The sequence below is a fragment of the Pterocles gutturalis genome, unplaced genomic scaffold (genome assembly GCF_000699245.1).
Source record: "Pterocles gutturalis isolate BGI_N339 unplaced genomic scaffold, ASM69924v1 scaffold27896, whole genome shotgun sequence".
NCBI lineage: Eukaryota > Metazoa > Chordata > Aves > Pterocliformes > Pteroclidae > Pterocles > Pterocles gutturalis.
Window position 1 is genome coordinate 4,301 of NW_010101365.1, and position 25,914 is coordinate 30,214.

The following is a 25,914-nucleotide window of genomic DNA, read 5'->3' on the forward strand; positions in this document are numbered from 1 at the left end:
GTGTATCTCTTGATGTCTACAAGGACTTCAGCAGACCTGCATGTTTTGTCTTCAGCCCAAGCTTATTCCTGGCTGGGATTTCTTTGTGTTGTAACAGATTGTTTAGATACTGTGGAACAGCTATTCTTCCACTCTAATTGTGGACTAACTGTATCAAGTAGTTAGAGATTGACAACACTTGCATCCTCTTAACATAGTCTGTATGAGGTAAAAGTTTGTTTGAATATTTATCTGTTAAAAGATTAAAAGAGTGACTTCTGGCAGAGGGCAATATCGATAACTTGAGACAGTACCATTTCAACTTCTGCTTGCAGAAGAAGTAGCCTTTGTTACTTGTCATGTAAGATGGACCGAGGAAGCTAGGCACAAGGGGTGAACATTTTGCCCATCTAAAATACATATTTTTTTCCCCCTTTCTCCTCTGTAGGACTTTTAGAGCACCTCAGATGACATTCCAAGTGGATGATTAAGTTCACAATGGCAGAACTCGCAGTGGAGAACGGCAGCTGTATGGACTGGCAAAAGCGATGTCTTGTGTTGGAGTCACAGCTCTTCAAATTCCGCTTGCAGGCAAGCAAGATCCGAGAGCTGTTAGCTGAGAAGGTGAGGCAGTGGTGGCTTCTTCTACTTTCAACTGAATTATGGTGTGAAAGCAAAAAAATCCCTAAATGCCAGGCTATCCAATAAAACTGTTACTTGCAGTGGGATTCTCTTCCTTGATTACAGTATGTCATTGCACTCTGCTTATTGCTTGAGATACAGGGATGTGCCTGTCAGAGTGGTGTAAAGTGGCATTAGTGAAAATAAGAATTTTGCCTTGTTTACTGGAAAATTGCCAGGTGCTCAGGCTCTACTGGAAAACACTGTACCAGCAAGATTCTGGATATCCAAAGTGACTGAGGCAGCTGAAGAGCAAAGATGGGTATTTTGCATAAGAACAGCAGGATCAGGACCTGGCTATCAATAGAAAAGCTTACGAGAGTGCAAATTATGCTGTAATGTTAAAAGACTAGACAGAGGTACATGGACTGCTATAGTGCAAGAATAACATTGCATATCTACTCAAAATGCTCTGGGGATACTGAAGAGCAGGACTGAGATACTTCGAGATCTGGATGTTAGAAACTTGCGTGGCATCCATCTGGTTTTATAGGTGTCTCCAACTAATCTCTTTCAACTGCACTAAATGAACTAGTTTGCAGTCCTGGAGGAAAGGACTGGCAAAGGTTTGAGGGTTCTGTTGGGGGTTTTCTTGGTTTCCATCATGATGTAGATTTTTGGTGTTTTTTCTTTACCTTAAATTGAGTTCTTTTCAATTTCAATTAAAGCTTTTTCACTAACCTCTGATTTGCATAAAATCCAGGTTTGTAGGTTGCTGTGAGGTTCCTTGTTTCAAGATGTGGCTTACATTGTCACAGTCCAGTCCAAGATTGCTCAGATATCCAATTACTATTGGAAAGTGAGAACAGTTTCTTTCAGTCACAGTTTGCTGATGAAGCTGAAATCTTTACAACTGACTGCAGCTTACTCCAAATGCTTTTGAGCTGTACCTGGTGACAGACATGTTCTAAACTCACTTTTGCTCCATTTTGTATTATGTAACTTTTCTGTGTATGTTTTTGTTTGTTGGTTTTGGATGTAAAAACATCCAAATAACATCTGCTTCAGAGTGGAGCAATTTTCATCCTTGCTTTCACTGTAGTTAGGTTTCCATTAATGCTGTATGCTGCACAAGACATTCATTCTACTCATATTTTAAGAAATGATGCAATTCTGAGCATTACCTTCATCTTCTCAAGGTAGCTTCTGAGATGGACCTTAGTGATTATTTACCTTGGAAAATATTGAAAGTGGTCATAAAGTCCATTTAGATAAAGGCACATTAAAAAAATAATATATAGATGTGGCACAGGTCTGGTAAAGACAACCAGTACTCATGTGCAATACTCTACGTTCGTAGCATTATGGGATCTGTGGCCTTGTGCTTTATTAATTCCTGCTTTGAGAAACTTCCTGACTATCTTCACATGAAACAAAGAAACCCACCTATCAGGGTTTTTTTTGGAGAACAGACTTGCTGGAGATCTTTTGACTGTTTCTTTAGGGAGGTTAGTGGACCATGGCAGAGAATGAAATTGCTGTCTGCTTCAGGGGGCTCCTCAAGGAAAGGGGCCTGACTGCCATTAATCCAGCTTTTCAGTCACAGCGATGTTCCCTTTGTTAAGATTAAGAAACAGCTTGGTTCAGTGATCAGGTTACTCTGTAACTACTTGTACAGTGCTGTTGTAGGCTTACTTGAAGGGTCAAAGAGCTAGCAGGTTTTCAGTTCCCTCCTCTGAATGTCATGTGGGAAGGGGAGAGCCTCAGGGAGTGTGGGGCAGCTCTGGCAGGGTCTCCTGATGGAGGTGGACTTGGGGCACCAGAGCAGGGGCTCAGCAGATAGTGCTCATGCTGAACACTGCTGTTGGGAAGTGTCCTGTGCCTTAGGTTCCCCACTGCTGTGCAACAACTTGCTCAGAGACCCTCCTCTCCTCAGTCACCACAGGGCTCCACAGCAGTTGCCGTAACTGGGTCTCCTGTCCATGCTGCATCCTCCTCAGATTGGCAGTGATGCAGAACTGAAGGAGATGCATGCTCTGTGCACAGTGATGCCAGCTCCAGGGATTTTTATCATATAATTTGTAGCAACTGCAATTTTATTTTTTTTTTTCTTACAGTTATACCTGTGAGAATGAAGAGATTCAGACTTATTTGAGAGTACTGCATTTTCAAGAAGGTTTTTTGGGGGGCAGGGGAGAAGATCTTGGAAAATGTCAAGTGGGAACAGTTTGAGGCTGTGTTGCCAACCTGTGGTGTGCATTGCCCCTGAGATCTTCTGATATGGTTTGCAGCAACAGGAAGATCAATTAAAAAAAAAAAAGTGATTCTGCCAGAATCTTAACAGTGGTGTGATACTTGCTCACCATCTAAATTGTCTCAGGGGTCTGGAAGCTTGTGATTGAAAGGCTTGGAAACCTGATCTCCCACGTTTTAAATCAGTCTTTATAACCAATTTTATTAATTTAAGGTAGATTTTATGCTGTTATTACTCACAAAAAAAACTGCAATCGCTCCTGCCTGGCATTGGTAGTACAATGTGCGCTAACAGTGTAAATACATCAGATTTTTAAAATCGGCTTAGATTGAGTAATCTAGATCGCTGTTCAGAACGTGAGGAATTTAAAACCCCATGGTTTAACTGCCAGTGCCCTAGTTCACATGGTCTAAACTTCCACGTTGGTAGCCCCATCTCAGCTATCGAGCAGTGCCCCCCAAGCTGCACAGAGCCTGGCTGTGGGTCGGTACCGCAGAGGGACCCCAGCCCCTGCCTCCAAGATGAAGTTCAGCTGTCCTGCTGGAGCCCCACCGGGCAGGAGACCCCAGGGTCCTGCCTTGTTGTGGACATCAGCAGGGATCTGGTCTCTTTGGAAACAGGCAGTTGTTTCCACTCTGACTTTCTTGTACACACGCAAAGAAAGGGATACTTCTCTGTTGGTGAGCAACATAGCAGGCTGTTGCCTTGGCAGCAAGATGACCTGGTTAGGAGTGAGCTCTGGAAGAGAATGACAGGAGGAAAATGAGGCTGAGACATGCATGAACTTTTTCACTCAGTCTTACTTAGCATGTTCTGAGCATCAGGAGAGGGAAAGCCTGTGTGAATGGCTGATAGGAGGATCTTTTGCGTCTTTTAGAAGGGCCATCTCGGTACCTTTTAACCTGCTTCTTACTTCAATAAACAATGAACATTTGTGGCTATACAACTGGGCCTCTGGGCCTGTTTCTCTCCGTACAAGCTGTCTGGGCTCATGTTTGGGAGAAGAGTTACTTGAATTTGGCTTGGATCTCTAAGGGTTTTTTGGTTTTAACGTGACCTGGGTCAAGTTGCTTAGTAGCAATTGTCAAATTATAAAGCATTTTGAATGAAAGGACCCATGTAAATATCAAGCAGTATTATTAATTCATTGAGGGATTTGAAAGAGCCTTACAAACATGGGTGTATTAAATCTGAATGCACTCCAGTGAGACAGCTGACACTGGGGATGAGTGAAGTAATCATTTTGTGTACATGAGAAACACAGCAGTTATTTAACAGTTCATAGTAGGACAACCCAACAATGTAGTACAGGAAGTTAAGAAAAGTAAAAGTTCATTTAAGGCTACGGAGGGAATTATGGTGACAAAAGTAATTGATCTGACTGGAACTTTGCCAGGTCACCCTGCTTGCACAAGAAGTTTCATAACCCTTTAGCGATCAGGAACGTCCCAACATACATTCTCTGTCCTGATCAGGAAGACTGCTAGCAATGCAAAGCAAACTTGTCCTGAGCCTGGGACTACAAGGAGTTTTTCAGTCAGAACAGTGCTGTTGTTCTTAAAATAACCCAAGTCTTTCATGGAGAGTGCCCACCTTGTAGAGGATTCAATTATTAGTCTAAGAGGATAGCCTTTGGGAAAAGGCCCGGAGATTCATCTGAAGTCTGTGCTGTGAATGTAGACCCTGTCAGTTCATCAGAAAAACTAGCAGAGGCCATTGACTCAGAAGCTACTGTCTTAACAGCCTTTGTTTCACAAGGTGTATTCTGTCTCCAGTTAGCATCTCTCTTTCACCAATATAGGCTACTGCTTACTGTTTGTGGTGATGATTATCTGGAGACTCATAGATAAATGCATGGGTAGATCACTCTTCCTAATGGACATGAACTCATGTTGTAACCCAGACCACTGCTGTCAGTGTCAGATTGCCTTCAGCTCCATCTCTACCAAAACTCTGAGTCTGGGTCTTCAGTCAGAGAAGCTTTGGCTATCTGTGCCATCTTCTGTGGCATCTCTCTGTTCCTCTGCCACAGAAATGTCCTTGATTATTAAACTCTGTAGACTATAACATCCTTAATTGCTCCACTGGAAAAGCAAACCTGAGGGGTGTCATGCTAAATGTGTCACTTTCTGATCTTCATGGTTTGAATTTGTTATGGCATGACTTTTTTAGTTGTATGACCATTGAGGTGTCTACTAACATGTGCCTTTCTGGTATGTTTGTCAATAGGTGTCAAGTCTGCTCTTACGATCAATCTGTATATATGAAAAGGAGAGCTGTCTTGTTGCTGTCTGAAGGAAGGGAAACTGAAACACAGGAATGCTGACATCTCCATTCTGGGTGATGAACCCAAGAGGAATAAGTCCCATTTTCAGAACTATTGGTTTGGTCTTTATAGTGACTAACCTGAATACTTGTCTCCAGTGCTTTATCAATAATGATAAAATGCATTGGATAGACAAGGAGCTGAGTTCCACTTATAGTTTGTTTTCTGCTTGAAACATGTTTTTTTTAGTCTTCTGAAGCTGCTTCTCTGTCATTCCTTCATTAGCAAAACACAAGTAAATGCTGGAAACTCTGTGAACATTCCTCAAATTTTGCAGCTTAGTGGATGAAACTTAGTGTCACTGGCTTCATATTGCTGGGCTTAAATCTGAGACCTATTGAAGCAGGGCAGGTGGTGGAAGATGACCTTGCAAGCCCTGACTGAGGTCCTAAGTTGCTATTACAAAAAACCAAACCAAACCTAACCGAAAACAAACCCCACAAAAAACCCAAACTGTTAGGCTTTAGTGGTAAGTTGTTAGAGGAACCTCAGGTACATCTGCATTTCAATGAGAATGAAGTGATTTACATACATTTAGAATAAAATTATATTCAGTGTCCTTTCACTTCAGTAGCAGCAATGCTCAGATATAGAATCACAGAACTGTCAGTTCCTAAAGCTCTCTAAAATGAAAAGAAGCATAGGAGAGTTAAGATCGTTGTTAATCTTGTCAGTTATGAGCCTGTGATGCTTTTGAAACCAAAGCAAAGTATCCATTGGTTTATAATGTGGCATCATAGAGAACCTGCTGTGAGCTTTCCAAGATGTACTCATTTTTATTTAATATTGTGAATGAATCCTAGCTGAAATAAAACCAAAAAAAGAATGCTACACTGTAGACAGGCTTCTTGCAGGGACAGCCCATGGTGTGTAAATTGTAGAGGTTGGGTCAAGACTTTGGGGCTATTCCTTTGACCCGTGTAATGAATGATGAAGCTTGCTAATAAGAAAACAGTTCCGGTAAATTCAAAGTAGGGCAGAAGACTGGAAAAGGTCAAAGACATTTTTTTTTTTCCCACCCCCTGGTCAGAGCTGTCTAGTTAACCCAGAAGATGCCAAAGATCTGTAGACCTGCATGAGAAACAGAAGATTCCTGAGTGAAACAGGTGAATTTCCAGGCGACGTTAATTTATTTTTCTTTCTTTCTTTCCCCCTCTCACCTAATTTTCTTCTGGCTCTGAAGATGCAGGAATTGGAACAGAGAGTGATAGAAGCAGAGCAAAGAGCTGAGGATGCAGAGAAACAGGTAAGAGATTCTCTTATAGTTGCTCTGGTATATGCCCAGCAGCAACTTACTCTCAATTCCCTCCAGTCTAGCATACAGACAGCACTCTTCAGTGTTGTGCTATGCTAGGGAAACATTGATTTACAGTGGTGAACAGATTTTCTGGTCTGCTTCCCAGTCTTTGAGCCTAAACTATGAACATGCACCTAAATAGGTTCAACGCTAAGTGAAAACCAGGACCTTGTATCTGCCTCTCAGCTTCACAGCCTTTACACTCTCATCCATTATAGGCATGCTTGGTTATGGAAAAGGAAGGGGATGTTGTACCTCAGGATTAAAGTGCAGAGACAGAGCTGCCTAGCAGGTCCTCAGAAAACAAGTGCTTAAGAGTACTGGTAAGGACTTGTCTAGAAGTAGAGAAGGTTCTCTGAAAGAAGTAAGGGTGTGTCTTGCTTTGGACTTTCTTTTTAGTAATTACTGCATTGGCTTGGGAGCCCATGGAGAAAAGCAATAAGAGCTGAATTCATTGCATATTACTGCAACTATCTGAAAACTAGCCATATTGTCTGAACTAGCCCTTCTATGCTTCTTGAATAATGGAGAAGGGGAGAGAGAGAGAGACTTCAGCTTGTGAACAGGTTATAAAGAATAATGGGCCTTTGGGAAGCAGACTGTTGTACAGTCTGCACTGTAAGGAGTATTATAAAAACAAAAGAGCTAGGAAGAGCCAGATGGTCTGAGCTCCTGCATCACTGGAGAACACTGCTGAAGGGAAAGGTTTGGAGTGAACCAGCTCCCACAACCTGGACAAGAGCTCCAGGACAGAGCACAGAGTCAGAGATTAAAGCACAGAACTAAGAGCTGTGCAAGATGGCCAAGAATGGCTGTCAAAGAGGACTGCAGTAGCAAAGGACTGAATAGGCAGCGTTATAAGCACTGGGAAATGTATTGCCTAGGAATCAAGAACTTGAAGCACCTGATAAGGTATTCCGCCTGCAGAATGTACTATTCCATACCAGTTCGATATTGACGTCAAGATTTTTTTTCTGACCAGCTTAAATATAGGAAAGATGCTATGTCTAGTCAGCATGCTGTTGGCTTCTCTGCTAGATCAGCAACTGCCAAGCAAGAACAAGAGTTGTTCTTGAGGGTGATAGCAGTAAGTCCACACTCAACCAAGACAGGCACCAAGACAGTAACATTGTCACTGTGACAGCATCAGCAGCAAATATAGTTGCTGCCACAGGCCAGTGAAGGAGGTTTCATGCTAGCAGACACCTCAATGACAGGAGTAGAGTGTCCATGTATAGTAAAATGCAATGACAGCAAGGGAGCAGATGGAGAGCAAGACAGATCCAGATCAGAGAATGGGCAAGAAAGGGAGAACTTGCTTGGGAAGGTGTAGGAGAAATAAGGGTTGCCTTCACTCACCTGCTACCAGCAGAAATGAGGGTTGCCTTCAGTCACCTGCCACCAGCAGTTCTGCAGCCATGTGTTGGCAGGTCCTAAAGACTAGCAACCCTCAAAGTTGTAGGGTCTGCCTTTCCAGCAGCCTTATCCACATCCAGAGATAAATGTTCCTAGAAAAATACTTCATTGCTGCCTGACAGCCTGAAGTCACAGCATAAGGAGTAGGACCATTCCTTTCTACTAACAAGTATATTTACCATGAACGAGAAGCAGCTGACAAATGAGAAGGCTCCACATCAAGTGTAAAATCCGTTGTTATCTTTCTCTCCAGGAGTCTGGAAGGTTGGATTTGTGAATTCAATGGGCTCCCTGTAGCTGCCAGCCTCAATTAAGGAAATCACATGTTTGCAGTCCCTACTCTGAGCCTCTAGTACAGAGTCAGCATTTGGGCATCAGACAGAAAGGAGGGGCCGTTTCTTTTTACTATAATCACCCTAAACTCTAATGAAAACACATCCGACTCAGCAGGCTTAGTTTTCTGGCTCGGATGTTGGGCGCCTACCTTTCTGATTCAGTATGAGGAAGAGGCAGTTTGCTTCTCTGCCTAATTCAGGCAGACAGGAGGACAAAACACAGCTTCTACAAGTATGAAGTGTAGGCTACTCTACAGAGCGTGAGTAACTCTTGCACAGACTGTGAAGTGCTCAGATCACTGCGTGCATTCTGCCTTCCTGGTTCCAAACATGCCAAATTAGTGGTATCTGGAGTTGGTTTCTTTGCAGATTCAGTGTCTCTGGGATGTGTTTGAACCAGATGTTTTTCTGTCATCAAATGCTGCAATTAGCAGGTTTGAATTAAGTTGGCAGAAATCCATTCACCTTTAGAAATGAAGTCTTATAATTTGTTGCAATTGGTTGAGGTAATGATAAAACAGACTGTCATATTGAGAGATGTAGGTTTTGAAGAAAGCAAAGACGTTTTAAAACCTTCTTAAAATCTGAAAGGCTTCAGCAGCAGCTAGATTTTAGTGCATTGAAACTGTCTGTAGTGAAGGAGCATTACATTGGTGCTTCTCCTGCACCCAAACAAGTGTTGGCACTGGCAGGAGCTCAAAAACAGGCAAAGCTTCTGAAATATCTAACATGGTAACTCCTTAGCAGGTCTGGAGAAAACACTTATCAGAAAGCCAGAAGTTGCCAAAACATTATGTAAGCTGAGGATAGGAGGAGGAAGGAGCTCCATGGTACATTTCCCTATAGAAATCTTGATCTGAAGCAGATGGCCGGGGTTTTGTGCACAGCTTGGTACTGAATGGGCTAAAAAGCTGACCCTGGTATTGCAAAGGAGGAAAATGCGGTGTACCTTGCCCATATGTCTATGTAGACTATAGTGCCTGTATGGTCTCTTTGACCAATAGTGTGCAAATATTTCACAATCCACAATGTGTTTATCAGTTCATGGTTCAGTTTGCATCTGTTACTGCTTCAGCATTACAAAAATAATGGGCAATGTTCTTTTCACATATGTGGATATGAACTTTGTGACCTGAAGGATTTGTTTTTTCTTCCTTTCACAACTTCAAAAATATGAAGCCCATCAATCCTCTCAGTTAGGGTCTTACAACTAAACAAGCAGCTCCTTCATTTGCATTGTTTTGGTTTTTTATCCCCATCTAATTGTCACTACAGGTCAGAGTTATGGAAGAGAAGATAAAACTAGCCAATGTGAAGACTGGTGAATCAGACAGCACCCTGCACAGGAAATACCAAGAGCTGATGGGCACAGTGCAAGGAAAGGAAGATCTGATCAACAGATTGGAGACACAGCTAGCAAAACAGGTAAAGATATTTTCTACAAGGAGACCTGTAGCTTTCATGAGTCAGAGGCACTCTGTAATGTATGTTTCAATGGTATGGATTACGTCTCCATTATAATATTAGCCCTTGGTTGCCTTCAGATCAGCTGTAAAATTATGTGCTTAGTGCAAGATCCTCTCCTTCCTTTCTCTTTTCAGACAAAAAAATCCATTCAGCCTTAGTAGCTCTTGTCTCCTCATTACAGGAGATTGGTCAATGTCCTTAAGGACTTTCTTATGTTACTGTTGAGTCAGTGTCAAGACCCTGAATTGTAATGCTGGAGTCTGGTCACAGTATGTCTCTGGCTTCCTGGCATATGGATTGCTCTGCGAAGTTGTTAGGTAGCCCATCTCTGACTCAGCATATGCTGCTTCTTAGGAAGGGACTTTTCCGAGTCTTCAGCAATCCTTTAGCATAGTTCATCTCTCGTCAGTTGTCCTCATGAAAGAGCAGCTGTTTCCCAGTGTGGAAGGTTCTTAGTCTCTTCCATTCTCAGTTGGTGGAATGAAGGAGCTACATCTACAGCAGGGCTTGAATTTCAGCTCTAGTAAAGGCCTTGCCCTGTGGTCTTTGTAACATGAGAAATTAGGTATTTTTGTATGTTGCTAAGTAAATTACTTTTAAATGGAAGTAGCTCATTATAATTTTACCCCCCCCAAAAAAAAATACTTTGCCATTTGAGTTACACTTTACATTTAGCTAATTGACACCTATTTCATGGGCAAAATAGATTGGTGAGGTGTCTGAACTCACTCAGACCAAGTGTAGTATGGAAGTCAGCCATCAGGTCTTTGTAATACTCTGGGTTTCAGGTCACTTCTCCAGGCCAGCTTGCTCAGGCAGAATATAGCTGAAGTTTCTGCATTTTGGAAGAGGAAGAAGGTTTTCAGAAGGAGCTACAATAGTGATCAAGGTCTGGAAATAGCTCTTGCAATCAGAGATGAAAGAAATTGTTGTTTTATCCAGAAATGTAAGGTTTGATTTTATTAATATCAACAAACACAAGTGGGGAAAATGTTCTGTTAGTAGAAGTCTTTTTGTTCTTGCAACAAGAGGCAAAATGAGATTCTAGAAATGAAAGCTGAAGCTTGGCAGTTTTGGATAACAAACACTCTATCAGGGTCACAGGTTTAGTTTCGGAATGGAATGGGTCAGTGGCAGTTCTGGAAGGTCACTAAGGGTCCCTGTAATATTGGCATTCTATTTGTTTTCACTGGGGTGGGGAGAGCTGTAGAATTCAGAGCTTTAATAAGAGAACACTGAGGTCATGTCTGGACCACACAATAGCATGGGACACAAAGAATCTCTAACTGCTTCTGGATCTTAAAGCACAATAACTGCACCTACGGGTGTTGTGCCTGAGTGAATTTGTCCTGCTTAGAGGCAGGGCATACTGGGCTCTGTTACAATGCTGTCATCATGTCACTATTCTACTTTAGGACCCCAAATGAAATTTTGGCATTGCACTTCAGTGTGTAGCATAGCAATATTCTGAATCTTTTACTTCTTGGTCCCTGACCTAAGACAAGTCCAGGTCCTTAGAGATTCAAAGACATTATCATGTGATAGATATTCAGAGGTCTATGGTAGATCCACTACATGTGCCAGATTATTTCAGAGCAGTAGACAGGTCTAATATTCTGACTCCAGCAAAGGCTGGTACCTGATGATTAGGGACACGCACAGCCATATTCAGGGAGAAAAACTAAATAAATCCTCCTCTTGAAGCATCAGATTTGATTACTTTTATTTAATTGTGCTCAACTACAAATGTTACTGCTACCCATAGTGTTGCCAAGGTCTATTTTAAAGTCAACAAACATATTTGAATAATAGCTCTTAGATGTGCAATTATGGTGATGAACAGCATGTGGTGATTAAGAGTTGTGAAGATGTGGAGAATTTCCTGCAGTCTGCTGTGTATTATGTGGTATGAATTAAGTGAACTTTTCAGTGTGAAAAATTTAAAAAGGGGCAGGGGGGGAAGCACTGACACCATAATTACTGGTATTTGTTCACATCAGAAAAAAAAAAAAAAAAACTAGCAGGAAAACCACCAACTGCTAGCAGAAGATATTACCTTTGTCCATTTAATTAGAGAAACCAGGGCTGAATTGCCATACAGAGTATATTCCCCCTCCCTCTCTTGCTCCTGGAACTGATTTCTCTCTGTAGCAGTTTAAATCACTGCACAGATAGGAGACCTTTCAGTGACATTGCTTCTGATGAAGCCACACAGGAGATGAACAGAAGGCTTCAGGTTATCGATAGTATCAATCCAGTGTCTTTCAAAGGAAATTCCCAGAAAGGGAAAAAAACACAGCTGCAAAAATGATGATGTAGCAACATTGCCCAAGCAGATATTTGGGGAAGAATGTTCATGGTGCAAATCAACAGTATTCTCATAACACCTTTGTATGAACTGGAACCTAGTTTAATGAATATGTAAACATACAGCCACTTACACCATCTCAAAACCTAGCAGGTCTTATGGTATTTGAAGGTTAAGTTTTTGCATCTTTTTTATCCTGAGTCTTATCCTTTTTTTTGTTGTTTTTTAAATTTCTCAATGAATATATGTATATATATACTCAATGAGTATATGTATAAGTTACAAATACATTGTTGGTATTAGTTTCCATCTCATGTACCTTTAAATTCTGTACTCTACACCTGTGCTTGCAGCATTTTAATCTCTTTTGTTTGGAATTACTACAGTGTTTTATAAATCACTTACAGGCACTGCTTAATTCTTACTAACTTCAATGTGTGTATGTGTAGGCTGGGGAAATACTACAGATGGTCAACAGCAAACAGCAACATTGCAAAACCATCTAAACCAGGAAAAGTTGCAGACTGTACTCAAAAGAAACTGTGGTAGGTGGGTAATCATTACCTGAGCTGGATTTTGCTATTCCACAGCAAACTCTTGAAACAACCATATGAATTTGACTCCAGAGACCATGTAAGACAACTTAGAGCTTGATTTTTTTCAGGCACCAGCTCTATAATAATACCCAAATAGCAGTCTTAAATCTTCCGTCTGGAATGGGAGCTGCAGTGTTGAAGTCACTCCTGATGCAGTAATTTACTGAGAACAGTTAGTTGTAGTCTCCTAATACATCTAATCTTTTTTTGGCACAGAAGCAGTTGAGGACTGAGGAAGCCAAAATTGTTCAAGAGAAAGCTGCCAAGATCAAAGAGTGGGTAACATTTAAGCTGAGAGAGGTGAGTCTTTAGCTTCCTGCCAGGTTTCAAGGCCTATGACTAGGTATGGTGGCTGTACTGCCAGTGGGCTCCTACGTAGGACAATAGTCTGAGAACAGTCCATCTGCCACAGAGGCTTTCTGGTTGTTTGGCCCTATACACACTCAGTTGCAGAGCTAGGGTCATCTTTCTGACTGAGGGCTTTTTACTGCTTTGGGTAAACCATAAATGACTGTGAAGTTGCTAATGCCCAAATGCCATCTCTGAAGAAGATTTACTAGGCACAAGTGGCTTTCACTTAGCTTTCCTCTGCCTCTCCCTTTTTAATCTGGGTGCTATTTCTTTCTCTTTTTCTGACAAAGCAGCTGTGACACAACATATTCTTTGCTCTTCCTTAATTTGCCATCTCCAACTAATGCTGTTTTCCTACTGCCCAGCATTTTCTCATGTCTAGCCTCTTCCTCCTGTCCATCCTGTGGATTTATGCCTCTATCTGGGCCTAATTCAATACCCTCTAGAATAACAGAGAGATAGCAATGGGTCATCACACAGTTTTCAAGCTGCAGTAACAGTTTACAACTGGGTGTGGGGCTATCTGGTCTTTCCCTTTTATTCCATGTTAAAGCCATATATTTTCCAGTTTATGCCAGAAGAGGAATTTGTTGGAGTTGGAAGAAGCAGTCTTTGTGGGCACTAATTGTGTTATATCACTTCATAATCTCATTAGATTTTCTCGATAATTCACCAAGCTGCTGTACTTCATTCTTCTATATGAGACAACTTAAGGTGCATCTACATTACTGACTGGTGCAGCATGGAGGAAGCATGGGGGTTGACTTGGTGTGACCTGCTGTGAATCCAGGACCACACATTCACATTGTCTTCACTGGCCAGGAAGTTCATGACAGATGCTGCTTCTAGGTGCATACCATGCACAAGTGGACCACTGCCAACTGAAGGACTTTGCATCTGTGTTGCAAATGGGTTTCTGTAGACAGCACCATGGGTGCAATTTCAACTTTCATTCCATCAAGAGGGAAGCCTCTTTTGGTGCACTGCTGCTGCATTGAAGAATGTATGCTGAGACACTTCAAGAAAAGACATAAGGCAAATTTGCAAAGAATCCCTCGTGCACTAATTGCAAATGTAAATGCACCCTTAATGGTGGTTTGTTTGTTGTTTTTTTTTCCTTTGGTCCCCTGGGTCCAAGGGATCTCCTCTTATGACATACAGGGGGAGAGAGAAAAATGTTCCTCCTGGGTAACAGTTTTTTGATTGTCTCTTTCATGACAGTTATTTCTGGAACAGGAGTAAATGATAAACAATAGCAGGGAAGGAAATGAAGGAAATTAAGACCTAATTGAGAAGTTATGAATAGTATATGTAGAGGCTATTTGAGAAAGCACAGCAAAGTGTTTATGTGGGTTGTCCAGTCTGCTAAGGAGAAGGATTTCAAGGTGACTGATAGACTTGCCCATCCTTTTTTCTTTTTTCCTGTTCAGACACTTGAATGTAATAAAGATGAAGACATGTTCTGTATAGTGGAACACACGTGCACACACAGTTTTGCATTATTTTTCAGTTTTTATTATTGTTGTTTCATAGCTTGAGCTAGAAAATTACCACCTGAAAAACTGTAATCAGAGGCTGACGGAGCAAATTGAAGCCCTTCAGGATACATTGCAAGGTAAATGTGTTCACCTGGCACTGTAGCCTAGTAACCACCGCAAGAGTGGAAATCAGCATTCCTGGGTTGTATTCTTAACTCTGTGAGAAATTAGCACTTGTGACAGAGAGCAAGCAGTAGAATTACTCTGTTCCTCAGTGGGTCCATTTTTAAGTTGGGAATAGCATTGCTTACCTGCCTTAAAGTCTTAATTGGTTTCCCACCAGTGACTGAATACAGAGTCCTTTCTTTTCAGAGTCTGCTTTTGCCACTAAAATACACCACTGAGCTCCTGAATTAGAATCACTCATTGAAATACATGGCAAAACTCTACATTTGCTTCAGTGGTGCAGGGTAGAAGTCCCTGAGGTATTTCACTTCACCTCCACACACATCCCATGGAACCTCAGCTGGCGTGTGAGCTGAGTAACTGAGGACTGAGTGGGCCAAGGCAGCAGCTGCTTGGTCTAGCTTTAGAAGCTGGGTTCCTCTGTGCTATCGGGTTAGGTTGGAGAAAGCTGCTTATGGTGCTTGTGCTTTTCCAGTTCTTGTTTGGTGGATAGATGGAGAACTTTGGCCTCCAGGGCGTGAAAATTTCGCCTTTCATCACAACACATTTTGAAGAGGAAATTCTGTCTTAACCATTTTCTTCTTGTATTTTTTTTTTTAATGAGGTTGGTTTGGCCACAGTAACATGAGCTATGAGCTAGTTTCCAGAACTTCACTGAGCATGCAGGCAGGGGGCATTTCTTTCCTGCAGAAATCTTTTCTGGCATTCCTATCGCTCCACAGCAAGGGAATAGGGCAAAATTCCTTCTAAATCCCACCATGTTCTAGCTAAATGCTTTATGACTGGGGTTTTCTCATCCCCTCGGGCTCTGGCTGTTTACAAAAAGAGAATACTGCGTTAATAATTTGGTATTAAGTGTTCCCTGGATCCCAGCTCTCTGCGCATGAACAGCTCTGCTCTCTCCTCATATCCCTCCCTAGTCTCACTGTGCCAGCCTGAATTCAGAGGCCTCTGCATCAAGACAAATCTCTTCTTGCTTGCCGTGCTAACAGTAACAACTTCCTCTGATTTATCTCCTGTCATATCTAGGAAGCTGCAAAAATACCAATAATATTTAAAATGAATGGCCTCTTTTCAGTCTACGCTAATGATTTACCTCAGGGGCAGGGGAAAATGTGTGCCAGGATTCGTGTGTGCCAGCCTTGTATTTTAGGAATAGCTTTGTTAGCATTCAGTTCCTTGTGACTCAAGCACCAAGGTCAGGCTCTCATGGTTGTCTTTCTGTCAGCTGTGTTTTCAAGAGCAGGTTTAATCCTTTCCACAATCAACAGTGATTTATTCTGCTGTTTGCCCTTGCCTCTGTTACTTTGTGTCTTCAGTTTGTTTCTACTTCCTTGTAAATCTTATTAGTGGTTAAGCAATGCCTGTAGAGTTTGATGTTCAGGCAGTATTTTTTGTGATAGCTGTGCAGAGTCACACTCGCCCATATTTATGCAATTTCCAAAGCATCTTATGACCTGATTCTTTTCAGTCAGGCAATACATAAATGCCAAGGTCAAACAAAATCGTAAAGTGAAGTAACACCCTCTGCAACTCCAACTTTTATCCACGCTTTCTCATACCCTAAAGCTGCTATTCAGCAGAACCTGTAGAACTGAGATAGCCTTTTAATCTAGGAATTATGGAAAGGAAGAAAGTAGAAGAATTGTAAAGTATAGGTACTAAATAAGCAAACAACAATGGAGGCCATCTAGGGTCTATCTTTTATGTCATCTTCTAATATAGCAACTGAAGAGGCAGAGAAAAAAATAAAGGAACTTTTTACTAGCAAAAACATGTAAGAGACTGTTATAAAACTTGTTGACAAAACCCACTGCTTGGGTCATAAAGCTCTAGGGAGAATCTTGAAAAGAGAGTAACCTCACTGACTGGTGTGATGGTTAAGAAGGTCTCCATACGTATGCTGGAAGCCACATCAAGGCCCTGGGAACAGGAGCTTGTACAAGCTTATTTGATGGCTTAAATCCCTGAAGGTCCATTGAAGTCAAAAGCTGCACTAAGTGGTGTTCTGGCCACTTAGATAGTTTTTTGACAAAGTATTTTGTGGATAGGTGCACTTCTTCTCATGGCTGTTTTAAGAGATGTAATTGTAGATGGGTAAGAATAAAAACTGCTATATGGAGTTAGACTGAAAGCTTGCCTAGGCCAGTATCCTGTCTCCTGGTTGGCTGTGGGTGTTTCAGGAAAAAAAGAAAATCTTGCAAGTAGAGCTGTCCTTCTCTCCAGGTACCCTTCCAGCTTCTGCTGTCAGTCTTTTAGGAGGTTCCCAGGCCAGAATTTCTGTCTAAACTGTTATCTGTGCCACTGATAAATTGCTTTTTCTGGCCTATCTTTTGGGCACTGCAGTATTCTATTTTCTTCTTTGTCTGAAAAAATCCCTTCCTGCTGTAAATTTCAAATGCACTGCCTGGTAATTTCTTTAGGCACTCCTTAATTCCACTTTTGTAAGAAACAGTGATTAATCATTTCCTATTAATCTTTTCTGTACTATTCCCAATTATAAATATATAGCACTTGTGTTATAGCTGTGCCCAGCCATCTCTTTTCTATTCTGTATAGTCATAACCAGGCCAGGGTGCTATTGAAATACAACTGATGTGAACAACTTATACTAGCAAGTAACATTTTAGACAGTAAAGCATTTGAATGCCCTAACCATATATTCTCCTCCATTGTAGACATGACCAGCATTCCTCCCTTTGAATCTCTTTGGAGCTGTAATTCTCTGAAGCCCAGAGCATCACAGGCCTCTTTCGCTGAGAAGATAGACCAGAAATCTGTGCTCCTTGCACCTGATTTCAGACAGGTGTGTCAGGCAGGACCTACCAAACATGTCCTCTCTACAGCAAACATAGTCCTTGCCAATGACACCTTTACTGAGGATGGAGAGGATAAATCTCTGACTTCCCAGCGCACACTGAAGCTCATGTCTGACCCATCAAGCTGGAATCTCTCCACAGAGAAAGATGTATTCCCAGCTGTAAGTTCGGAACACAGGTTAGAGTGCTCTGATCCTGCATCACTGGACCCTTTGGCTGAGCCCACAAGAATCGTTGACGCTTTGACCTTCCAATCATCTTTGGAAGGAAACCATAGCACTGTGAGCACCTTGCAACAGGTGGCTTTGGACAGCACCCGCTTCTCTGATGATTTGAGTGCCAGGTTCCGCTCCCATCGGCTGGACTCCTCTTCCTCAGCAGAAATAATGAGCATGCTTGAAGGCCATCTCCAAACTGCTGAGCCACCCCTGGTTGTGTCAACATCAGCTGTTACAGCACATTCCATCTGTCCTGGGAGGGAATGTGGCCTTGGCAGTAGTATGACCTTTCCAAAAATGCGGACTCCAAATGCACCAAGAGACAGTATTCAACTAGCCAAGAGACATTACAGCCAACCACAGCCAGGGGCTAATTCTTTCCATCGTGTAATGAGCTTAGAGGCTTGCACCTTCCAGCCCATAACAGACTCTCCAGTCTGCCCTGGGCAAGTGAAGGAGACAGACATTGATGATGATGGGGTACTGGAGAAGATGGAGACAGAACGTTGCCCAGTGAGGGAAGAAGCTAGAGCATGTGAGAAAATCAACAACTTATCTGCAGGGCAAAGAGAAGCTATGAGTTCTGAGGCTGGCCTACTTGACCCAGGAGGTAAACCTCCCACACCACCGCTGCACAGATTCCCATCGTGGGTAAGACATGCAAGGACAGCAGTCTGAGAAGTGCTACTTATCTTTGAGTAGTGCCAAGTAGTTCAGCTGCAACAGCTCTTGGTCTCAAGCAATTGTTCCCTGTAGACCTCAGTCACATTTCTGAATCACCTAGTCTGACAGTTCCAGATCACAGGGCATGCTGGTTCTACTGTCAATTTCTTTTGTCTTTTCTCTTTACAAGGAAAAAAAAAATCCTAGGAAGAAAATAGTGCTCAAGAAGCATAGGAATACAAATGAAAGTCAAGAGGTGCTGCATTGTGGTTTATCCTTATGGGTCATCAAAAGTTAATCCTTAGTTCTGTTGTCATGTATTTAAGACAGAAAAGTGAGTCATACGTGCAAGTGAATGGACCAGACCAGATAGTTTTAGGGTCAGAAAAAGCTGTGAATACTAGAATAGATACATGGATTCTATCTCAGCATTCCTATCTCATGGTATACTTCTGCTATCAAGAAAATTTAGTGAAAGCCATTGTTAAAATGAATATACATGTCCTATTGCTTACTTAATGTGAGAGAGCAGTTTGTTATTATCATTTTCAGTTACTTGTTAGTTCAGATGTTTGGATTGTTTGCTGATGTGAGTCTAACTGGCAAACTTTGTGGAAATCAATGTAGTATCAAAAGAGATAATTTCATTATTTTCAATTTGCTTTTTTAAAGGCAAAGGCAAACAAGTGATTTACTAGAGTCAAGCACTCATTGTTAATCCTCATGTTTTATAATTTTTTTAAATGAAAACTTAACATTATTTGTGATCTTTGGCTGCATCCTTTATGATACCAGTTTAAACCTGAGTGTAATCACATCTGTTTTCCAAAGGAATCTCTTTTCACTCAGTCCATAATATGGAACTGTGCTGGGGATGAAGCTGGATAGTGTAGTAAAAGAAACTGCAGTTTCCAAGATGTCTGTTTTGTTTGCTGCAGGAGTCAGAAAGGTGTCATGAACAGTGTACTCACTTCGAAGAGGGGAAATCCATCTCGGAGATTGGCTACTATTGCCTTCTCTGATCTAGAGTTCCCATGTAAGGTTCTTCTAGTCCCTTAAGCTAAATTTTTCACAGGTGATCATCAACTCCACACACACCTTTTGAATGTCTAACTTGTGTTTGGCAAATAAATTTGATCAGATCACTGCAGCTATATTCAGTTTTTTTCATTACAAACAATGTTATATGATGGTTAATTCTCAAAAAGTCAGGTCTTGGACATCTTGAAAGGGGTACTTCAAAGACATTTGATACTCAAAGAACCTACATCTGAGTTCCTCTTCTGGAAAATAATGACAGTACTCATCGATGTCCCTCCCCAGGTTTTTGTAAATTTTTTTATTAATGTTTATGAAGTGTTGTAGTATTACAGTCAGGAACAACACAGGAAAAATCCATTATCTTCAGACCAGAGTCAAGTAAGTGTATACAAGTAGGGCAAATTTAAGCATATCAAACACTAAAGCATGAATAGAATATTAAATAGCAGCTTAATCAGTAAGAAATGTCCATTATGTGCCATGAATAGGAAATGTCTGGGGAAAAAAATGCAGATAGTATTTCATTAGAGACTAAATCACAATGCATATACATACATAAAATACTAATTCTGTCATGTCTTTTTTTGGTGTACTTGACTTTGCAGTCTTAGGTACTCTCATGTATATGTATTATATGTGATATCTGATAGTGATTGCTTGTATGCTTTAAGGAGCCGCAAGAGGATTCCTAGCTTTGATTTTTATCCATTTTAGACTGATTGATGTCTCAGTAATAACACTGCATTTAGTTACAGGTTTGGGTTCCCCCCTTGGAATTTTTATCAATTTGTGAAGCACTTGAAGATCCTTTGAACTGAAAGCTCCGTATGTTGTTATAACTGAGACATAGGCTTATCAAGATCATTCCAGGCATTTCTTTCATTCCTTTATCAGAGAATGGGAATCCTTTGCAGGTGGTGACTCAGTAAATTGTCCTGTTTTAGGGCTGTTCTTGATTCATTTTAATGTATTGTTCATAAAGTGGAAAAAAATAGCTTTTTCCAAGCTGTGGTAAAGTAATTTGTTGATAACTGTATGTAGGTGTTTCAGTTTGTGGATATCATCTGTGTAGCATTTATAAGCCAAGTCTGTTGTGATTCAGGGAATCACACGCAGATGCACATTTCCGCTAACGGCCATTCACCCAACATCTGGTGAAACAGACCACTCTTTCTTAGAGGGCCCCTTCTCATGTATTCTGTGACACAAGCATTTCTTTTTGCAGGAATCATGTTTTTGTCTGACCATTGCTTTTCATGGTATTACTGTTCCAGGAGAGTCGAATCTATGCTGTGGCCAAGTCTGGCATGAGGTTGTCTGAAGTGGCCACTGTGAATGATACTTCCAGCTGCTGTAAGTTCTAGACAAGATCCATCCTTAAAGGGAGTTACAGTGACAGTGTGGGACCTGAGCTTCTGGCTGTTCATGTTTCTTCATTTTCTTGCCTATTTTCAAAGTAAATTTGATTTCGCAGATAGCCATGATAAGAAAGGGAGTAGGATACATCTGGTATCAGGGTTGATTGGTGCTGAGCTGTTTAAGTCCCTGCATTCACTGACATCTTCAGGGACTTCGTTATCTCCTTCATCACTTTCGCTGATGCTGTTCTGCCTCTGCATGTCTGTGACATGCTTTTAGTCTTGTCACATCACCTTCACCTGGCTTTTACCTGTTTGGACATGGGGCACTGGATTGCCATTGTACCATGGGGAGCACAGGGCGGGTAAGATGTCTTACAGGCTAAATGGAGGGAGAATTGCAGCTGTCTCTGAGAGTTGTATGTAATCAATAACATATTCCCTGGCCTTTCTGAGCCCAAAGAGTCCAGGATGGCAATCCTCCATTATTTGATGTTCCAAGAGGCTACGTAAGTTCTTGCATGCATACATGTCCCTCTCCATTAAAACCTTCTCCTTGTCACCAGTTTCTATTATTTTCTCTCTTGGTCTCTCTCTGAATTTTCCCAGTTTCCAATTTCTCTCGTTCAACTGCTGGGCCGTTTACCTGTCTCATCTACAGAAATGTCACAGTGCCAGTCTACACTACGCTGAAGGGGGTAAGGAGTTGTCTCACTTTCCTCTTATGAAAAGCATGGTCCAGGGCTGCCAGTAATTTGAGAAAGAACAGAATGAAGCTGTGCAGTGAAGGAAAGAAAATTAGAGAGTGACAGAAAGTACTGGACACAAAAATAATGCAGAAGGACTAGCAGATGATAAAGGTATTTAGGAATACAGAATATTGCATCAACTTTTGGTCCATGAAGCTGCAGTGCAGAGGGGCTGTAGAAACCTAGGGGTGATAGTGGGAGTAGCCTAGAGAATGAAATAGAAGAGGGCTTTTGAGAGCACAGGGCTATGGAACAGTAGGAGGGTGTAACCAGAGGAGACCCAAACAGATTAGACTAGAGAGTCAAGCTTGGACGTTCTCTGACTAGAAAGGGAGGAAATGAGCCCTGGGACAATAGTGGGCAAGGCAGTGTGAAAATGAAGGGCCTGCATTGATTGATCTGTCTCCTTATTGAGCAGCGATTGTCCTGGGGAAACTGTTCCTTCACACGCTAACCATACAACTCTGTGTTCCAGAAAGCCACACAGATCAGCAACGTGCCTTTCTTAGATGAGTCTTCAGGCTCTGATGATGACTGTGGCTCCCATGCCAGCTTCAGGACTTCTACTGCTGGATCTGAGAACAGGAAAGCCAGCATGCCAGGCAGCCCTCGTGCAGTGAAGAGAGGTAAAGTGAGAGTATTGCTACTGAGCAGCAGGAACTCTGTCCCCATGGGTGAGGCAAGATGTCCTGAAGAGAATCATCTGACAGGCAAATGCTCAGCCTTGGTGATGCTAATAAGGGGTTCTCCCGGAATGCGTGCAGATATCAACAGCTACTCAATAGAAACCTGTCCTCTTAGATGTGTGTTTACCACTGGTAGATTCCATACAGGCAATTGCTAAACTAAGATTGTGGAAAGAATTGATCTCCCAAATTCATCACACATCCAGTGAAGCCATCCATACCTTTTCTGTGACTTCTCCTTGTAAGCAAGCTAGTACTGACACTATAAAGAAAATGTTTTTTGTTCTGTCATTGGCTGATAATTTCTTGACCAGTAAGGAAATCCTTCTTATCTTTGAGAGACATCAGGTAGTTTGGGTCTTGGCTAGGACAATTTTTCCTGAGTGCTGGGAAGGTTAAACTGGATCCTCGAGTGGAATTTCCATTACAATTGGTAGTTAATAAAATAGAATCGCATTTCATGTAGTCTTAACTTCTGTTGTGATGCATTGGCTGATGTGTTTGTGCATTGCCATGGAGCAGTGATGGAAGATTCACAGAAAGCAAAACCCAATTGCTGGTGAGGGAGCCTTTTCTTTAGTTTGAGTGAGATGGGCTTGAGGCTTTATAAATGAATGTTTTCAAGCTGAAAACAGCATGTCTGTGCTTTAGATAACAAGTCTGTTGATTTTTCTTTTATGTTTTAATATTTTATCTCTCTTTATTCAACAACAAATTAATTTCACTGTCAGTATCCAAAACTTACTCTGACTGCTTGTCTTCCTATGGAAAAAAAAATGGCCTCAGAAGTTTGGTTAGAGGGGTTTGAGTTTCCAAAGTCTATGATTTGTTCTTCTTGAACAAAAAAGCCTTAATGTTGAACTCTAACTTTTTCAGAGTGCGTGGTATTCAGTGCATGCTTCTGTCTAGCCATGATTCTCATTCTTTCCTTTATTTTGAACAGGTGTATCTATGTCCTCACTGAGCTCCGAGAGTGACTATGCCATCCCTCCTGATGCGTGCTCCTTGGATGGTGACTATTCAGAGCCAGAACATAAGCTACAGCGAACATCTTCCTATTCCACTGATGGTGGAATCTGCACTGTAAGTCTTGCTGCCTCACAGTTGTGAAGGGATGTGAACAGAGGCTTAGCCTTGAAAAAGAAAAAGCATACCTACAATATATTGAGCTATCCCCTGCAAAGTGATGCTCTAACAGACTGGGCTGTTGGTCCAGCTCTTCTGTACCAAAAGACACTATCTGATGCTTCAGGAGAAGGTGCAATTTCTGTTACTTGCTTAGATAAAAGTATGAGCATCAAGGGCTGTATTCTTTCCTGGTGACCTGTAGTGGTTTCCTGGAGACATATTCTACTTTGTTGATGGCCTTACAGTTTTGTGACAAAACAGATTTGGAAATTCAGAGGAAGAAAAGAGAAAGGATAGAATATTTTGGCCTAGAAAAAAACCTCAAACACTGGCAGCATTAAATTGTGTACTCTTGAATGTAAGAGATCAAGCAGGCAAGGAACAGGAGTCTAATCATAACTTAGAGCCAGCCTTCACTTTTATTTGGAAAATCACTGCTATGGTAGGAAGACAAATAAGTTTTCAGTGCATCAAACAATCATCGAAATTATCTTCAGATGTCTTCTTTACTAAAACAACACAATGTGGTGTTTGCAGCTACACAGATAGTCTAGGGCTTTCTCCAAGTCGAGCAGAGAGCACTGACCTTGGATGGCTGCTACTTGTGTTTGGCAAAGTGGAAAATGTTGGAGATGCAGCAAATGTCTGAACTTGATTTCAGCACTCTTTCATTTGTATTTTAAGAGGTGCAAGATAACCTTCTCTCCCCCTTGTTCTTTGCCCTCCAGGAACCCATGGAGAAATCAGGTTACTTGCTGAAAATGGGCAGCCAGGTGAAGATTTGGAAGAGGCGATGGTTTGTTCTAAGAAACAAACAAATTATGTACTACAAGTCTCCGGTGAGTCACTGGGATGCATTTACTCCTATGTGTAAACAGGAAGGCATGGGAAGGTTGTCTGCAGAACTAGTTCCAGTCTGACACCACTGCCAGCATGGGCAGCTGTGGGCAAGCTTCCCCCAAAATGTCCTGCCAAAGAGCTTGATGTCTGACTCACAGGTTCAACCGTGGGTCTTTGCTTAGGCAGGGAAGCTCCTTGTGCCAGTAGTTTCCAGGAGATGAAAGGTTGTTCACAAGGACAGAAGCTTGACACCTACTGGTTAACTTCATACAGATTATGAAAAGCAGAAGGCATGCCGTGGCCCTGCTTTGGTCATGTTTAAGATGAAAATAAAGGAAAAATAAACTGCAATACCAGGAGCGTGCAGGTATGTTCTCATCAGTCAGTATATCAGGCTCTGAGGAAAACTACAGCTTTCAGGGGGAAGAAAGCTGGATTCATTCATTTTTCACCCTCCCACATGGACATGGAAGTATTAGAAAACTAGGGTAAAATTGAAAATAAGCTTTCATGCAAAATGCTGTCTTACAATGATCAGTGAAACAATGTTGAAAGAGCATATTTGTGTGTTCAAACCTTTCCAAATATTTTCTTATAGCTCACAACTGTTATTTCAAAAATTCTAACAGTATTCACTCAAAATGTATCCATACAATAAAATACATTTATTGTTGGCCTTTATTAATCTGCTGTACTTCAGCTACATTACAGAGAATTATTTTTAGGGATATTCACTTTCCATACTTTTTTCTTCTGGACACAGCAATTTCTTCCATACCTGCATAATTACACAGTATTTCTGTGTATGTACACATCTTTGCTTACAGGTCAGGAATATTGAGAAGTTTTATTTTAAACTTTTTTATTTTTTCAGTGTTGTCATATTCTGACAGGACAAAAATACACCTTAGGGCACAATGCAACTTTATTTCTGATACTAGGTTTGTCTGTCAGAATTCACAAACACATTATGCATATATATTATATACATACATATATATCTAAATTTCATAAATATGGAGAATTTAGACTGTTGGTTGGATGAGACTTCTGGAAGACCCTAGTCCAACTAACACATTGGGGAGGGAGTTTCACCAGCTGTAGATTGAACCACCCATGGCTTTGTCTAGCTGAATCTTGAAAACTTCCAAAGGTGTAAAGTCAGCCACTATCTGGGCACTTGTTTGGTGTTTTATTGCCTTCCCAGTGAGAAAGGGTTTGTTTTGTTGTTTTTTTTTTCCTAATGTCCAATATGAACTTTGCAGGACACTATTTGTTGCCATTACTCTTTTTATATTGTCTGTGACTACCGAGGAGATTTTTGCTTCAGCATTGCAATGGGATCACACTGTCTCATATTCAACCTGGCAACCTTCAGCTGTCCTTTCCAGCTCATGAATGCAGACTCCAACCTGCACATGCATATCATGCTGTATTTAAGTACTCTAAGACCATCTGAGTTTTTTTCCTACTGAAAAAGTTGTTTGCTTTTCTTGCCTCAGAGTGATGTTATCCGCAAACCACAAGGGCAGATAGAGCTGAATTCCTCGTGCCAAATAGTCAGAGGTGAAGGGTCCCAAACATTCCAGGTGAGCATTGCTTTTTCATCCTGCAGATAACCACACACTAAGTGGCTGGGTGAGAGCACTTGTTTCAGGCTGAATGGTACTGTGTGTCTCGATTGATATGAGCTAACTTTATCTGGACAGTGTTTCCTGGCACAAGCCAGGCAGTTAGTTTAATAAATAATGGGGAAAAAGCTAAATTGTAACCCAAATACAGCTTTTGTGAAATGGAA

At 41.4% G+C, this 25,914-nt stretch overlaps 1 protein-coding gene across 1 annotated transcript in view; it reads left to right on the forward strand.

Moving 5' to 3' along the window:
* Nucleotides 1-477: 477 nt before the first annotated feature.
* PLEKHH1 (pleckstrin homology domain containing, family H (with MyTH4 domain) member 1) overlaps nt 478-25,914 on the forward strand; it is a 45,346-nt gene continuing 19,909 nt past the window's right edge. Inside the window, exons 1-12 of the mRNA XM_010083227.1 lie at nt 478-603; nt 6,364-6,426; nt 9,504-9,653; nt 12,816-12,899; nt 14,484-14,565; nt 17,293-18,302; nt 20,630-20,708; nt 21,323-21,411; nt 21,938-22,088; nt 23,092-23,231; nt 24,005-24,115; nt 25,619-25,705. Of these exons, the coding sequence (XP_010081529.1) occupies nt 478-603; nt 6,364-6,426; nt 9,504-9,653; nt 12,816-12,899; nt 14,484-14,565; nt 17,293-18,302; nt 20,630-20,708; nt 21,323-21,411; nt 21,938-22,088; nt 23,092-23,231; nt 24,005-24,115; nt 25,619-25,705 (2,172 nt within the window). The remainder of the gene's footprint in view (nt 604-6,363; nt 6,427-9,503; nt 9,654-12,815; nt 12,900-14,483; nt 14,566-17,292; nt 18,303-20,629; nt 20,709-21,322; nt 21,412-21,937; nt 22,089-23,091; nt 23,232-24,004; nt 24,116-25,618; nt 25,706-25,914) is intronic.